At 39.8% G+C, this 17,831-nt stretch overlaps 1 protein-coding gene across 4 annotated transcripts in view; it reads right to left on the bottom strand.

Moving 5' to 3' along the window:
* The window catches only part of CHN2 (chimerin 2), a 317,173-nt gene that overhangs the window by 15,644 nt on the left and 283,698 nt on the right, over positions 1-17,831 (bottom strand). For all 4 annotated transcript variants that reach the window (XM_054494681.2, XM_054494680.2, XM_054494682.2 and 1 more), the window contains 2 exons: positions 17,593-17,670; positions 2,697-2,781 (listed from right to left, as the gene is read on the bottom strand). In XM_054494681.2, the coding sequence (XP_054350656.1) occupies positions 2,697-2,781; positions 17,593-17,670 (163 nt within the window). The remainder of the gene's footprint in view (positions 1-2,696; positions 2,782-17,592; positions 17,671-17,831) is intronic.

Here is a 17,831-nt window from a genome sequence, read left to right on the forward strand (position 1 = left end):
TCTGCTACATTCTGAAAGAGAAAAATTCAATGCTATAGTTGTTCAAAGTTGATGTGCTGTCTACTCAGTGTCTTCTAATACTGTTTTCCTAGGCACAAAGAATAACATACATGTGCACACACAATAAGGAATATTGTAGTCATCTGCTTTATAAAATAACACTTAAGCACACCAAGAACTTGAGAGGATCTAAACTTTTGTAAAATCAGTGGTAATTTCTAAGTGATTTTCATGTAATTTTTATTGGCTGAGTTCTCTGTCTACCCTCCTTCCAAAATAAAAAAAAACAGTTCTAATTCATCTTTATCAACATGAGAAATTCAACAAAGCTCAAGTGACTTCAATAATATTTTGATACATCTATCTAGTGAATGCAAATTTTGGCTAACTGCGCTAAATAGAGTTGGCTGGGTTTCTTGTTGAATCCTCTTTTATAGAAGATCATAATAGCACCTACCTCCTGGCATTAGCCATGAGGCTCAAATAAAAGTTAATAAAGTGTTTAGCATAGCGTCTGAAATATAGTTAAGTACTGTATACGTGTTAGGTCAAATAAAATAAATAGCAAATATGGTGATAAAAACATGTAAGTATATCTGCCCAGCTATTCTTAAGTGATTTCATTAGGAATTCTCAGTATGTCTTACAAACTTCATTTAATTTTTTTTGTTAAATTCTGATAAATTTATCATTTTAACCATTTTTAAGTGTATGGTTTGGTAGCATTAAGTACATTCACACTGTTATGCAACCACTACCACCGGCCATCTCCAGAACTTTTTTTATCTTCCAAAGCTGAAACTCTATACCCATTAAACAATATAACTCCCCATCTACCCATCCCCTGTAACTACCATTCAACTTTCTACCTCTTGGAATTCTACCCTAGGTACCACATATAATAGGAATCATCCATGTTTATTTAAGACCTAAAGCAACAATGTGTTTATGTAGAGTTTAATACTGACATTTTATTAAAATTAAGATGTTCTATAACAAATGTAAAAATACTCCATTTTTTACAAAGCAGTAGAAATCCATATGCTACAAATAAAGTCCAGTGCATTCTAAAAATACTTAAAGATGTAATATATGGAAAGCTGAGAGGCAATGATGGTTCTTCCTAACCTTTCATGATCAGTTTTCAGCCTCCCTGCTGCTAAGAGGAAATATAAGGCCAAAAAGTAGCCATTGGAAAATACTAACAATATGGCCTCAGAAAATGTCTTATTTTAAAAAAACAAAACCAGAAAAAACCCCACAAAAACCCTTTTATCCCAGAGAAAGTTGAAAAGTTACTGTTCACAGCTAATATGAAGCCCAGAGTTTTGTTCTCATAATATTGACTTTGGACCAATTTCTTGCTGAAATTGGATAATACCAGCAATTAGGCATATTTTTGGTAGGTACAATATGGACAGGCCAAATTAATGACCACTGAGTAATTCAGATATTCTACCCCTTTGCTTAGTGGCTGAGCTGGGAGATACGTTGTGGCTCCTGGCAAGTCAGTCTTTGGTGTTAAACAGAGTTTCTGAATATTTATGGAGAAGCTGCTTCTGAGCTATGTTGACCACCCCTTAAGCATAGACCTGCAACGGGGGAGGTGGAACTACTTGAACCATCCAGGTATCAACACCGGTGATTGGTGTATTTACACAACAGAAGCTAGAAGCCTCTTCCAGGCAGAGAGGAGGACTTAGGGTTACAGGACGCTGTATGCCAAAATGGGAAAGATCACCTTAATTAGTGTCATTACCTTATTGTATTCTAAATGCTCCTAAGATTTTTAAAAATCATATCCTAGCAAGGAAGAAGTCAGTCATGGTGTTGCTAGAAACCTGATCAATATCAGAGGAGGCTGGTCTTGCTCCCAGCCACAGGTGTTTGCCAGAAAAACCATGGCAACATGAATTAGGAAACCCAGTTACACATTAATTTGGCAACTCATTATCACTGTGTTAGATGTACCTTAATAAGATGTATGCTGTTAGCAATAGGTGTATACCTCCAATTCCAGATGGAAAATCACCCAGGCTTTCAAACTACTTTGAAAATATGTGATATCAAATCAAGGTGCATGGTTTCACTGCTAATCTGATGACAAAGAGATACTGAGTATGAACTCTGGAATCTGGCTCCCATTGAATCAATATTCTATTCCTTGCTGCATAGCCAAGGGCAAATAACAAGCCTCTGTCTTTTTTTTTTTTTTTAAATGGAGGATAATTGCATCTCCCCCAAGGTCTGTTGGTGAGGCTAACGACATGATAAATAGAGATTAACCGGTGCCTGGTATGTGGTAAATATTCACCAGCACTATTACTATTTTTATGTCTTACCTTTTGTAGTAACATGAGGTAGGAAAAAGTATGGCTTTTCTAGCTATGCAGTTCCATTGGAATTGATTTTTTTTTCTTTTACGGACTACTGCCTATTGTAAGAGGCAGGTAGGTGTTTAAGGAAATGTACTTTTTGGTTTTTTTTTTCTTTTCTTGCATAAACATGAGATATTCTTTTTCATTCCTGCAAACACTTGAAATAGTTTCCCCATTAAGCACAGACAGGCCTTGAACCCTGCAGGAGGCTAGACTTTTGAGCTAATCTGAGCACATTTCCCAGTTCTGGAGAGACATCCTCCAGCTCAGCACAGTGGCATTTTATATAATTGGAAAAGAAGAAAGTTCTGTGTCTACCTGAGCACCGGACCCCTTGGGCGATGAGCCCCCACATGAAATTGGCACAATATTCACACCAATGTGGGCCTCGGAACGTGTGGACCTGTGATCCAAAAAGAAGAAAAATGTCAGAAAGTTCAGAGTCATTTAAAGGCAGGTAGCCTCAGACATGTCAATGAAGATCAGCAGGAGCGATCCCCAACTGGGCTTTTCCTTCCAGTAAAGCAGTTGCAGACAGATCCTGAGAAAACAGAGATGTGCTTTGATCTTTGAAAATCCTTCATCGATCCACCATGCCCCAGGACAGAGTCAGAAAGAAGCGTGGAGAAACAGATTATAGGCCATGCCATCAGCTAAGGAGTAAGACTCTGACCACCCACAACAAAGCACTGTGTGGACAAACCCAAGATAGCCGAAGCTGGTCGCTATAACCTGAATTTAGCTCAGCAAGTTCTGGAAGGCAGAACTCAATTACTGTGTCCTTTTGACTGAAGTTTTCCCATCTCTACACTATCCAGGCAGGTATAAATAAGACATGATTATGGGATAATTAAAAGGTTCCAAGTCTTTGAGTTACTTCCAAAAAAGGCATTTTAAAAAGTAAAGGAGTTGGCTAAACATGCAGGCAACCAATAAGGCCTATGGAATTGCTTTCCCCAGAGATAGTTTCCATATTCAGTAGGACTTGGTGTGGCCTTCAGGTAAGTAAGCTGAAAATCTTTCCTGGTTGACCAAAGTGCTGGTCTCATTGATCGATGCTCCCAGACAGTTGTTAAATATTCTGAATATCACAAAGTAAGGATGGTCTTATCTCTGATTATTGAGGCGTAGGTCCTCCTGTATTAAATTATGATTTAAAATGAAAACAAAACAAAGCAAAAATGCTGGCATGAAAGAGCTTTAAGAAGCAAATGTGGCCATGGTCAATCTGAAATGACCATAGGCAGTCTATTGGGGGCATACAAATGTGCACGAAAATGTCCCGAATTTTTTTTTTTTTTTTTTTCTTTTATTATTATTATTATTATACTTTAGGTTTTATGGTACATGTGCACAATGTGCAGGTAAGTTACATATGTATACATGTGCCATGCCGAATTTTTACGAAGTTAAAATATCATAAAGCATTATAGAAGGCCTTTCAAAGTCATAAACCTCTATTAACAAAAGAAACGTAGATAATTTTTTTTTTTTTTACAAACTGCTTTTATTTAACAAAAAAGCAGGATGATGAGTATGGTCACAATTTGGAAAGGTGTTCATCCGAGTTCTACTTAAGAAAAAAAGAGCCTCAGTTTGAGTTCTTTATTCATACATGCTAGTAATTGGGTGTACATAAAGAGGCAAACAAAATGGATCTGGATCTCTTCTAAGGAAACCGATGAGTAAAAGCAGAGAAAGAAGATAAGCTAGTTAATAAATAAAAAAGAGCAACTTATGACTGTGTAATAAAGCGAAATTATAGTAGTCTTTCTGGTATTTCAGTTTATCACACGCAAACTGCCTATTATATAGTTCCTGCTTTGAAAATGATGCCAAAAATTTCTCAACATTTTTCTAGGGAATGACCCTAAGAAATGACAAAGCATTTTTTAACAGGAATGCAGAGAATTCATCCCAGAAGGACTTACAGGGCCAAATGTTGTAATTCACTTAGAGGCTTACCAAGATTGAATGCAGTACTAAAAGAGTTCCTCAGTAAAGTATCCTATCTAAAGTTGGACATTTTCTAAATTCAGCAATCATACATTTCTTAATATTTTACTAGAAATGCTCTTAATTATGGCAGCAAAGTCAATTGTTAATCTGCTGTGAAGATCAATTAAATATAATAAAATAATATGTAAAATGCAACTCCAGAAAAAAAAAGTATAAAAAGGGCTACAGAAGAAAAAAAGATGAGGCTGCTACTAGAGAGACCAAGTGGGGCCCAACCTTATCCAGAATGGTCAGGAAAGCCTCTTTTGGAAGGTGACCAGATGGAAAAGAAGAGCCAGTTCTCTTCCACAGGGAAAGAGAAAGGGACAGAGATCATTCCCAGCAGAAGGAATATATGGAGGCCTTGCAGGAGCAAAAGAACTTGGTGTGGTGAAGGAACTAGATGGCCAGGGTGGCCAGAACACCAAAAGTTGGGGGGAGAGGAATTGGGATGAAGTTGAAGGTAGGATAGGAAAAGTTACACAGGGCCTTAAAGGCTTTATTCATGAGTGTGGATTTTGTTTCAATCTAAGTACAGTAGGAAGCCCTTGGAGGACTTCACATAGATTTTTTTAAAAGATTATTCTGACAACTGTGTTGAAAATGAATGAGAGGGTGTTAATAGTGGAATAGACATGAAAACAATGTTGTAGTGTAGTTGAACAATGATAGAGCCTAACACCTGGATGCTGGCAGTGGAGATGGAAAGTGGATGAATTTGAGATATATTTTGAAGATAGAATTTATAGGACCTGATAATAGAAGAAGTGTGGGCCTTTGAGGGAGAGAGGAGTCAAGAATGACTCTGAGATTCTAGCTTAGGAACTAGGTAAATGATGATACCATTTGCTGAGATGGGAAAGACACTCTTCTGGGGACAAAGTGAAGAATTCCATTTTAGATGGGTTAGGGTTAAATGCTATGATATCCAAGTGTTAGTGTCAAATAGGATCTCATAGTTTGAGAGCTCAGAGGAGGAGCGAAGACCAGAGGTATAAATTTCACCATCTATGATGAATAGATGATATTTAAAATTGTGTGAATGAATAAAAAGTATGGTCATGCATCACTTAATGATGGAGATAGATTCTGAGAAAAGCATCCTTGGGTGATTTCATCATTGAGGGGGATCATCATAGAGCATACTTGCACAAACCTAGATGGTAGAGCCTACTACACATCTAAGGCTATATGGTATAGCCTATTGCTCCTAGGCTACAGACCTCTACAGCATGTCACTTTATAAATGCTGTAGGCAACTGTAACATAACAGTAAGTATTTATGTACCTGAACGTATCTGAACATAGAAAAGGTACAGTAAAAATATAGTATAAAGGATAAAAAATGGTACACTTACATAGGGAAGCTCCATTATAATCTTATGGGTTCACCATGATATATGTGGTTCATCGTTGACCTAAATATTGTTATATAGCACATGACTATATTAAGGGTAGGGAGCAGAAAACAAAAGAGAGCTCATCCCCAAGCACTCAGTGTTCAAACATTTAGAGAAAACCAACAAAGTGTTCCAGAAGCCAAGAAGTGAAGAATGTTTTAGGGAATGAATGGTCAATTATGTTGAATGCTGGTAAGAGGTTCAATGAAATAAGTACTAAATATTGACTCAAATACATGGAAGTCAGTAGCCACCTTAGGAAGAGCAATCTCTTTGGATGGCTGAGGGTAGAAGTAAGACTCAACTGAACTGAAGAAGGTAAGGAAGTAGAGAAATATGTGGGTACCTCCTCTATCAGGAAGGCTGGCTATGATGTTCAGCAGAGATAGAGGATAGCTCAAGGGAGATGTGGAGTCAAGGGAGGACTTTTTTAAAAGATGGGAAACACCAGGGCAAATTGACTTGTTGATGAAATTGATACAATAGGTAAGAGACTGGAAATGCAGAAGACAGAAAAGATAAGCAAAGGAGTGATGATCCTCAGAAGTTGAGAAATGATGGAGTTTAGGGTATCTGTGGAAGCAATATATATTTAAGGAGAAGAACAGTTGAGATCTTTCCAGAATTCGTAGTAAGAGACACAAAATCTTCAGATTAAAAAAAAGCTAAATGAGACTCAAACCAGATAAATAAAAATAATCTGTATCTATGCCGATTATACTGAAATTGCAGAATACCAAAAGACAAAGCAAAATCCTAAAACAACAACAACAACAAAAACCAAAACAGGTTATCTTTGAAAGAACAGAAATAGGTAAAAATAGACTTTTCTTCAGCAGGAAGAGATGAATAGATTATTGAATAATTTCATCAAAGTGCTCTGACAAAAATATTGCCAACCTAACTTTTATACCCAGCTAATTATCATCTAAGAGCAAGGGTGAAATAAAGATATTTTCAGACAAATGTCAAGAGTTTCCAATCATAGATCCTCACTTGAAGAAATACTAAAGGATATACTTCAGTGAGAAGCAAATTGAATCTAGGAGGAAGGATGTCCAGAAGCAGTGGTGAGCAAGAAAACTGGTAAATGTGGGTCAATCTAATCATGCCCTATTTGCATACAACAATAACAAGATGGCTAATTGTAGGAGACTTAAACACAGGGTAAAAAAATGACATGGAAGTTTGAAGGGGATGAAGAAGTCTAAAGTTCTCTTAATTTGGGAAATGTAAGAAGAGCTACTAATTAACTGAAGAATATTTTAAGTCAATTATGTATGTATTAAATTTTTGATAATTTAAAAAATGGTGGGATGAAATCCATTAATCAAAAAGAATATATGGCTGGGTGTGGTAGCTCATGCCTGTAATCCCAGTGCTTTGGGAGGTCAAGGTAGGAGGATCACTTGAGGCCAGGTAGAGACCAGCCTGGGCAACATAGTGAGACTCCATCTCTAAAAAGAGTTTGAAATTTAGCTGGGCATAGTAGCACATGCCTGTAGTCCTAGCTACTCAGGAGACTGACATGGGAGGATGGCTTGAGCCCAGGTGTCCAGGGTTAAAATGAGCTATCATGCCACCACTGTACTCCAACCTGGACAACAGACTGAGATTGTCTCTCTCACACACACAAATACATAAGGGAAAAAGAAATATAGGTTTAATTAAACCAATAAAAAGCAGGGAAGGAGAAAAAAGATGCAATAGAAAAGTACAGTGATTACAGAAAAAATCCTTATGTAACTCTAATCAGAATAAGTGGCTCTAATTCATCACAGAAAAAGATTTTTAGATAACATTTTAAAAATCCTTTCAAGAAACACAACTAAAACGTAACATGAGAGAAATGTAAGAAAGAAAGACATACCCAGCAAACTAGCCAATAGAAACCCAAAATAGAGCAAATATATATATTTCCATTATTAGTGATAGAGATAATAGAGATTTATTTTTACCAGAAGGATATAATTTTGAGCTTTTATATGACAATACAGTCTCAAAAATATACAGCGAAATTGAAAGACTTACAAAGATAAATTGACAAATCCACAATCATAATGCTTTTGACATCTTTCACAGAAACTAGTAGATCAAATAGCTAAAGTTGATCTATGAATACAAGAATAAACAGGCAATTATGTGTCAGGTGATACAGCAGAACATGTAGGAGATCCTATGGTAGTATAATGGAGAGAATAATAAATTCTTCCTAGAAGGCTGCGGAAGGGGATATTGAACTGGGCTTTGAAGGATGGATAGGAATTCACCTGCGTGGGAAAGATTGAGCAGGTGGGGAAGTGATGGTGTTGACTAGGGAGCAGATGACTTGAGGAAGACATTTACAGAAGAGGAAACAGCATAACCAAAGGCCAATGAAGGTGGGCTTAGGTTTTGAAAGGCATTCTTTTCCGGCAAATGGTGTTTAAAAAAAAAAAAAAAAGGAATGACATCATGTTGTTCTCTGAAACATCTTGAGTGGATGAAATAACCTCATGTTAAATATCCCTATATCTTGGGGTAAAAATGAAAATGTAATATTTAGAAATTAAGTGAGTGGCTACATGTTTACTAAACATGGAGAGAATGCATATTGACAAAATATAAACTGGCCTATTGTTTCAGGAAAAACAGGATAGGCTAATCACAGATTTTCTAAAATTTCACCTTTTTTGCCAATATTTTTAAAAATAATTGAGCACATCAGGATTGCATTTTAATGCTTATTATCACTGTCCATATTTACCAACGTCCTTTCCCAACAAGTATCCCTACTGCCTTTGATCTCTTTTGTCCAGCCAAATAAATGCATAGACATCTCAAAGAGCAAGTAACGCGCAGTGTCCCCACACGGTCCCAAAAAAATAAAACAAAATGAGAATAGAGCGAGGATGTAAAGTTAAACATTATTTCAGGCCCATTGCCTACTTTCCTTTTTGGTGATGGGCCATTGTTTATTTTCATGACTGATATATTGTTCAATTTTCTTCTGGATCCACAAGGACAATCTCTAGACAGAAGGCTACATGTAAATGCTGAGGGCATGCTCTGAGCCCATTTTATTTGGCTTCTACTTATTATGTCTATTCTTTCATTGAAATACACCATATCTTAAAATTCACTGGTCAGCTTTTTCCATTTTCTGAAGTTCATTGATTTGCAAGAATATCTTTTTAGAGAAAGAACATTTTGAAAACTTTAGGGCAGTAACTAAAATATTCTAGACAGGAAAAAAATACTCCAGACAGGAAGAATGTCTGTCCAAGACTATTATACTAGGCACGGTCTGCCTGGAATTCAAAAACCACACCAAACAAAAAAGATGATATTACACGAGATAAGGTATGTTTGACAAATAGCCCAGGAATGGCTACTTTGTAAAAACAAGAGCAAGAAGAGTCATCCAGAAAGATCTCAGGCATTTAGCAAGTATCCTTCAACATAGCTCTTTCTAAATGAACAGGATGTTATTTGTCTCATATCTGCTGAATCTGGAAGGCAGTATTCTCTCGTGGTTTTATACCAGATATGTTTTGATGGGTCAATGTAGACACCACCCAAATGTATTAATATCAGCTCAGCCCGGGATCTAAACTGTAAGAAGGAAAAGTACTGTTTATGACATGCTGCAGTTGAGAATTTTTGCTGTTTCTTACCAGTATACATCATGATTTCTTAGCTTTGGCACTATTGATTAACATTTTGGGCTGGAAAATTCTTTGTTGTGGGGGTTTGCCTCCTACGTTGTAGGATGTTTAGCAGCATCCCTGGCCTCCACCCACTAAATGCCAGTAGCGCTCCCAGCTGGGACAAATCACAAATATCTGTAGGCATTGACAAATGTCCCCCAGGGGTTCGGGGGGAGGTGGTGGGGGGTGAAGTTTCATTTATTGAGAAGCACTGGTATAGATGGAAACCTTATTGCCTCAATTTGTCATCTTATTATTCATATTAAAAATCAGAATTTTATTCTTTTGCTTTGAAAAGGAATTTTTGGGTCAGAGGCAGTTTGTTTGTTTGTTTGTTTAGCTACTTTATGTTCACAGAAGAGAGAGCTAAAGTCCCTTCCAGCTACATGTGGCTGGGTTCTGGAGGTCTAGTCTAGCCTTTGCTCAGGGCTAAGTGAGAGGCTGGAGGGCAGGCAGCCTATCCTGCGTCACCCAGGTCAGCAGCACAGTCAAGGCTTCCAAATCTCTGCCAAGGACTTTTCCTATAATTTACTGTATTTCCCACAACCATGTGACATTCATCTCATATGAAAAATTAGGTTAAACTTTGGACTCTCCCCTTTTGCAAGACCAGATGAAGTACTAACCTTGAAGTGACCCTTTTCAGATGTACGAAAACACAGCAGAGGTGAATCAATCTATGACAGAGACTCTGAGTTCCCTCTGAAAGGCTGGCCAAGCAGATGGGGCAGGAGAGCTGAGTTTCTCAAACCCGGCACCACAGATCCCTGGACTTCTCATTAGCAGCTGCCCTAGTTTAAGATAGGATTGCATTTCTAAAATATTGATTGTCTCAAAGTTTTCTGGGAGTCTCCCCATTGCATAAAGTAAGATATCCTCATGCTACTTAACTTTGGTCAGGTTTATGAGCACATCAACACGCACATCCTTTTGACACTTCCCTGCTCAAAAACCTCGAGTGGCTCCCCATTGCCAGTGGTGAGGTTTCTCTGTCTCAGCACTACTGGCATTTAGGGCTGCATAACTCTTTGTTGTGGTGGCCTGTCCTAGACGTTTAGTAGCACACCTGGCCTCTACTGGATGCCTCTGGAGGAAGGAGAGGGAGAAGGAGAGACAGAGGAAGGAAGAGATAGTGAAAGTAGGGAGGGAAAGGAAGGAGGGAGGGGGAGAGAAAGAGGGAGGGAGTTAGAAGGAGAAAAAGAAGAAAGGAGAGAGGGAAGGAGGAAGAGAGGGAGAAACTGGCTCCAGGTATACTCCGAGTTCCTGTTTCCACCCGTCCCTGAGTTCTGAGTATTCCCTGGAGGCTTTATAAGACCATCCTGTATAACAGTCTATTTAGCTTAAGATAGTTTCCAGGGGTTATATTACTTGAAAACAAGGAGTTGGTAATCATTATAGTGGTGGAGCAGGCTGAAGTAGGAGGTAGACAAAAACAGCTCCTCTTCATAGCACTCTGGGAGCAGAAACAACATTTTTTTAATAAAACCATATATTTCCAAACCTGTTTATTCCAGTCTCACTTTGAGTCCCTCATTTTATATTTAAGGTGATGAGTTTTGCCTTTCTTTTGAATTTTCTTTCCAGACGTGTTTCTGGCAAAACAGCCTTTTCTGATTATTAACTTAAAAAAAAAAAGCCCCCAACCATTCTGAAGCCAATTTCTGCCTGTGTCAATTTGCAGGTGCAATATGCAGCCATCCCTGTTCTCCAGGCACAGAAGTAGCATCAGATGGACAGAAAAGGGTGATGGACACCTGGGAGCTTGACAAGAAGGCAAGGCAGACAAAATGCTGGGAATGACACGAAGGGCTGACACACTTTTATGAGGTCAAGGGGGAAGAGGAAGAGAGAGGGGCTTTCATGCGGGAAGCAAAAAGTCTTCTTCCAAAGCAAATGACCACTAGACTGAGAAGAATGCAAAAATGAATGAAAGGCCTAGAAATCATCAAGGAGCCACAAATCCAAACTGGGAGCTGGTGGTGCTGCCATGTCCTGGACAGGTGTTTTAGTGGGAGCATGGGGACATATTCTCAGCTTCTTGAACTTCTAGTCCTGGCCTCCAGGATAGCATGGGGTGGGGGTTGCATGTTGAGAAGGAGCATGCTACAAGAGCACACTCGATGGGGTATGCCATGGGAACGGGGTGCTCCTGGTGTATGCTCAGTCTGTCAGCAGAGTGGGGGACATATAAGAGTAAGTAGGACAACAATTTCGCCTATGTCCTGATGGGACGCTTTTGAAAGGCACCACACAGGACAGCTGTAGTGAACTGGGACAGATCCCTCCTCCCTCTTACCCGCCTGCTCCCACAGATCAGACACGGGGTAGCACTGCACAGTCACCATCCCTGGCAAATGGGGATTGAGAGCTGGCCCGACACATCCTGGTAGGGCCTCCATCTCTCCTGCACTATCTGATGACCCTGGCAAGGGCCCACTCCCTGGAAGGACTCTAGTACAATGAACACAAGCGCATACAACAAACAAGCCACACAAGGGGGCAAACTGCAGGGCAGGGAGTGAGGAGAGGGCTCCTAAAGCTCAACCGTAGGGAGATACGGTCCCCTGCTTTTTGCCAACGTGAATGAACAGCTTGCGGGCCAGGACCTGTTCTAGACACTGGGGTTTCTGCAGTCAATAAAACAGACAAAAATCCCCACTCCACGAACCCTCTCTACCCACCCCCCCCTCCCATCGGGAGTTTCCCTCTGGTAAGGGGAAGGCAGGCAAACAAACACATAAATATGTACGATGTCAGCTGGTAATCAGCGCTAGGGAGAAAAGGGAAGCTGGTACAGGCTGGGCAGGAGGTGGAAGGGAGGTGGAAAGGGAGCGGGGAACACACAGTGAGGGGAGTTAGAACTTTCTGGGCCTCTGCTCTCCATCCATATTCCATATGGGGAAGAAGGAAGGGTGTCCTGGAAGTGCATGGGGGTGGGAGAGAATTTGGTAGGAAAGAGTGATGCAGATCCCCATGCAGACTGGAGAGGCTGGGAACAGGAACAGCAGGCTGAGTGGGGGAAGGGTCTACTCAGGAGATTCTGATGGCTCCAGGGCCCAGGAATCATCATCTTTCCACCCTCTGGCCCACCCCAGCTGATGATTTAAATGTGATGGACTCCTTTCTGTCCCCGAGGTCTCTCGCCTGTACCTTATTCGCTCCTGGCACATTTCTGACTCCAAGTTTTCACTCCTGTTGTTTGCATAGCCCGGGTGCTCTTTCTTTCCCCTGTATAACCATCCTTGATCTATTTATCTACTTGGGCTTCAGCCATCTTTCCACCTACCCACGAGGATTCTTGGTTAAGGCTGAGAGAACAACTACACTGCCTCTTACACAGGATCCCCAGCACCAGGGAGTCCCCTCCTCTTTGAATGCTCACAGAAGCTTGTCTTTTAGTCCTGTTTTTTTATACATCACCACGGGGTCAGCTTCAGGGCACATGTGACCTGTGTGATTGCACAGAGCCCTGTCCTTAGCATGGTTTGATGTGCTGCTGTCACAGTTTTGTAAGTCTCAATAATTTTTTTAAATAAGAACCTCACATTTTCATTTTATACTAGGTCTCACACATTACCTGCCCAGTCCTGCATAATCAATCACACATATTAGTGTGAACTAATAGCTACATCATAAATTTGATTATAAAGTATAACATATACTCTGACTATGAACCAGCTACAGCAAATAGACACTTTCGACTTACTACTAAAAATGGAAGCTCACCAGCTATTTTAAAGTTTTTTGATGCCTCTTTTAATGAAGAAATGCTTGGTAAAGATAAGAGACAAAGAATAAGTTTCACCACTTTCTATCAGAGCAATGAAGCATTGATAAGAAAAATCCATGAAAACTTTTCTTTAAAGATGTTAAAATCAATAGCCATGGAAATTAGCAGTTGTGCTTGGACCAAGGGGTTGACACTTAGGAGCAATTAGATTACATCTAAAGACCTTTTTTCATGGACATAAAAATCTTCAATGAAACTGTAAACTTCAACATTACTGACAATGCATCCTTTAGGGTTAGGCTAGAGATCCTTCCTATTGAGGGTTCCTGAAAATGTCAATTACAGTTCCTATAACGGGTTGCATTGTATCCCCCGAAAGGTGTGCTTCACTCATAACCCTGGGTCACTGTGCATATGACCTTATTTGGAAATAGGGTCTTTGAAGATATAATTAAGATGACATCATACTGGATTAGTATGGGCCCTAAATCCCATGGCTGGCAACCTTATAAGAAGATGACTGATATACAGAGACACACAGAGAAGGCTATATGAAAATGGAGGCAGAGATTGGAGTGGTGTGTCTACAAGACAAAGAACCCCAAGGACTGCCAGCAACCACCAGAAGCTAGGAGAGAGCTGCAGGGCAGTTTCTCTTTCAGAGCCTCCAGAAGGACCCAACCCTGCCCATACCTTGATTTCAGACTTCCCAGCCTTCAAAACCATGAGCAAATAAATTTGTGTTGTTTTAAGCCACCAAGTTTGTGGTCATTTGTTATGACAGCTTTAGTAGAAAGTACTTTTTAAAAGCTGTGAGAAAAATGTGTGAAATCTAAATCTAAATCATCTAAGTCATCCATTTACTTTTTAAACAAACGAGGGATATAAACCAGTATTGGTTACAGGATGGAATACATTCAAGGAAATAACCACCATCAGGCTTTATTTCATTTTCTCTTACATATAATTAATGAGAGAAGAAGAAAGAGGTGGTAGAAAGACAAAAGAAAGAAAGTTATGAAGAAGAGAGGGTAGAAAATAAAAAATTGAAGAAGCTAGATACAAAAATACAAGTGAGAGGCAAAAAAAGATAATAATAGATGCTAACATCAAATGAATACTTACTGGGTGCCAGAGACCATGATAAGTGACTCGCATGTGTTCTTTAAACCTCACAACACTCCCATTTTATAGATGAGGGAACTGAAGCAGAGAGAGCTGAGCTCTTTGGAAGAACATGGTGTGGCCAGGAGTACTACGCGGGCTAAAGCTACCTCAGCACTGCGCTAAGTGTGGGGAGGAAGCCGAGCAAGCCGACTGCCGGGCCTCTGGGGTTGGCTGGCCTGAAGATTTTCAGAGCTCAGCCATAAGGTATTATTAGGGTGGACCATTCAAAAGAGAGCTGTTCCAGTTACAAGAGTGCCTCCTTAAATCAACTAGATAAACAGAGATGCAGTTATAAAATGAGCTAAATAACCGAATGGTTTTTCTCTTGACAAACAGTTTTCATTTTAGAGAGGAGTCTGTTAATTTCACCATTCCTCCAACAAATACCTCTCAGTGCCTAGTAGGTACAAGTAACCCTAGGAAATCCAGGCTTTAAATGAGCAAAGATTGCATCAGCACACAGTGTTGAAAAGTAGACAATTATTACATGCGATGAGGTGCAACTGTCCTTTGGTTCCCAAAGCTTTTGTTCTCAGAGCTGAATTTTACTTTGCTTAGACAAGCTTTGAGAAGCAAAGGCAGTGACTGTGAGCTTTCTGAGAGAATAGAGCACAAGGTCCCAACTTAGGGAATTTGGGCGTTTCTATTCATTCCTCTTGACAAAGTTCCTGGGCAAAGCAAAGGAAAGGGCTTTTTACCTGGGGTAATAGTTCTGACTGGGGCAAACAATCTTGTTATGGGGTAAGAAGACAAACTCTACTGGCAGATTTGAATGTCAGGTAGGAGGGCCTCTAGAAAAAAGTGCAGACAGCACCTAGCAAAGCCTATTAGCTGATGAGCATGAAAATGTGATTATTTGTTCTTTTTATTGACTGCTTACTATATGCTATGCACATAGTAGCCTCAAATATTAACCCAAATTACAAATCAAGAAGGCTTGCGAATAAAGCCCATTAGAAGTTAATGTAAATAAAAAGCCAATGTAAAATTAAGGTCTGAAACACAAATTCCAAGCAGATGGCAGGGACCTAGGATAAGAATTTTCTTCCTTTAGTTCAGTTCAGTGGCTTGTCCCTAAAAACCGGCCACTGTATTTATAGCCTGAGCCTGCTTTTTGAATGTTCTTCCAAAAACCATGTAAAGTTTCCACCTAGAGTTAGTTGCGGGTGAGGAGTGGGGAGATTGAGGGTGGAAAGGGCAAGGAAGGACAAAGGGGATGCCTCATCCGGCCCCTGCCACTCATTCTTAAGGACAGTGGCACCAACAGTACCATTGAATGCCACAATCAACTGTCACAGCTACTTGGGGTCTGCTAAGTTTCAAAGATGTCTGTTTAAAACACGGAAGAGAAATGCTCCTGTCTGGCTTGTGTACTCCTCTTGAACAACTTCTCTATTTTGTGCCTTTTCTTCTTTCAAGAGCTATAACAGTGAATAGCTTTTGAGTTTTTAAGCAAATATTAAAAGAGCTGCTGGCGTTTTCCAGTGATAAGTAATATATTGTGTTAGCAACAGTACTACTTAAAAAATAAGATTTAACTATCTTTTAGTTCTAAAATGTCTTAAGATTAATTTTCCATTCAGGGATCTAACATTAAAAGGACTGAAATTAGTTTTGAAAATATCAACTATGTATATTTGTGTGTTTTTAACACAAGCTCAGACACAGAATATACATGGAAAAGCTACTCCATGCAAACATATTATAGTACAGCATAATTCCAATTGCTTAAAGCCAAATGAATTGGAATTTTCAAGAGCAAGAAAAAGAATTTACAAGTCCATGAAGATCCATCCTCTCATCACTAGTAGTGTATCCACAGGATGCAAAAAAATAAAGGATTTCTGCTAAAAATCAGAAAAACACTTTCTTAAGGCCAAAAAAAACTAATGAGGATAAAAATGGAAAACAGAGTAAAAAAAAAAAAAAAAAACGGGAGGCATTTAATGCTCCAAATTAGACCTATCAATATTCAGTGATGGGAGAAATATGAAAAGCTTTGGCATAGAAGAGGACCTATACAATGCAATTCTTCACCCTAATGCTAAGTATATAGGGCTGTATAATTCCATTCCTCAGTTCAATTATAGCATGCAAATTCCTGAGCTGCTGGCTTTCTAAAAACAGATGCAGGGAAACAGACCAAACTAACACCAATGTATATTTAATAGATGAATATTTGTCCTTAGAAAGGATCGGAATATTTGTCCTTAGAAAGGATCCCTCGTCACCTCTGACAAAAGGGTTATCTAATTCCAAGAGTCACTTGGGTTACTGACCCTAAAGGAAACAAGAATTTTTTTAAAAGAAGACAATTCACATTTTGCTTCTCCTGCCTATTGTTGTCTTCCTGGATCCTCCATCTCCCCTCTCCCCAACTTTCAAACTGCCAGCTCACTTTTTGGGGTGAAGCCTCTAACTCTGACCTGTCTCTCCTCCCCTCAACTGCCATTCAAGCTAGACAATTTGGCATCAGCATCCCTTTCCAGCCCTTCTTGGAACACTTGGGCAAAGGAAACAGGCCATAATTTTCTGATGGCAGGCCCCTTCTACAAGTACCAGTCTGAAACGAAGATAGCGGTCTTTCCAGTTTATAAATTCACATGGGAAATTCCACTTAACCCCTCACCAGGTTTCCAGATCTTTTTGTTTGTTCTGGTGAGCAGGATAAAGGCTGTGACCAAGGGTGCCCCCCTGCTAGCCGTACCCGGAGCACAAACAAAAGCTTCTGGATGGCATCTCCTGTCATTATTTGATTTCACAGCTGTCTACGCATAAAGGAAAGGAGTTAGCATCACTGAAAACAAAAGACAAAACACAAAACGAGAAACAGGCAACTGTTTTCCCTTGCTCGGAGACAGCAATATTCTTTACTGAGTGGAAAAGTACTGCTCAGCTCTCAGCAGAACATCTCTGACTGAGAGAGATTGGGCATGCTCTGTGTTTATTTCACTGGACATGGGAACGTGAAGTGGCAATGGGCCCAATTCTCCAAAACTAAGTCAACATCCAGATAAGGTGTTTCCACGCATAAGCACTGAGCAGACTGCTTTCTGAGGTCTCCAGTTTGAATTGATAGAAAGCACGGGTGTTAAGCTTATAGCTAAATGTGGAAAGCAAAGGAATTCATTGTCTCTTGACTTTACAGTCAGAAACCAGATGGAAACTATACGCTGTACCTTCCCACCTGCCCTTTTGTAACAGAAGAAGGAATGCAGAGGCTTGCTTACCTTAAAGTTGTGTGTCTTCTCATAGTTGAAGTGGTTGTCGTTGTGTGTGAGGGCTGCCCTTCGAACCAGGGAGGAGATCTGTGAACACGCAAAGAGTTTGAGAGGGGGCCAAAGAAAGCCGCCTTTGACACCCACCTTCACCCCCAAGGCTACAGCCAGCAGTTCTTGGCGTTTCCTGCCCTGCTTAGACTTCCGAACCACAGCACACTTTTTCTCATTTTCCAGCCACAGTTCTTCAG

The sequence above is a fragment of the Pongo pygmaeus genome, chromosome 6, assembly GCF_028885625.2.
Source record: "Pongo pygmaeus isolate AG05252 chromosome 6, NHGRI_mPonPyg2-v2.0_pri, whole genome shotgun sequence".
Classification (NCBI taxonomy): domain Eukaryota; kingdom Metazoa; phylum Chordata; class Mammalia; order Primates; family Hominidae; genus Pongo; species Pongo pygmaeus.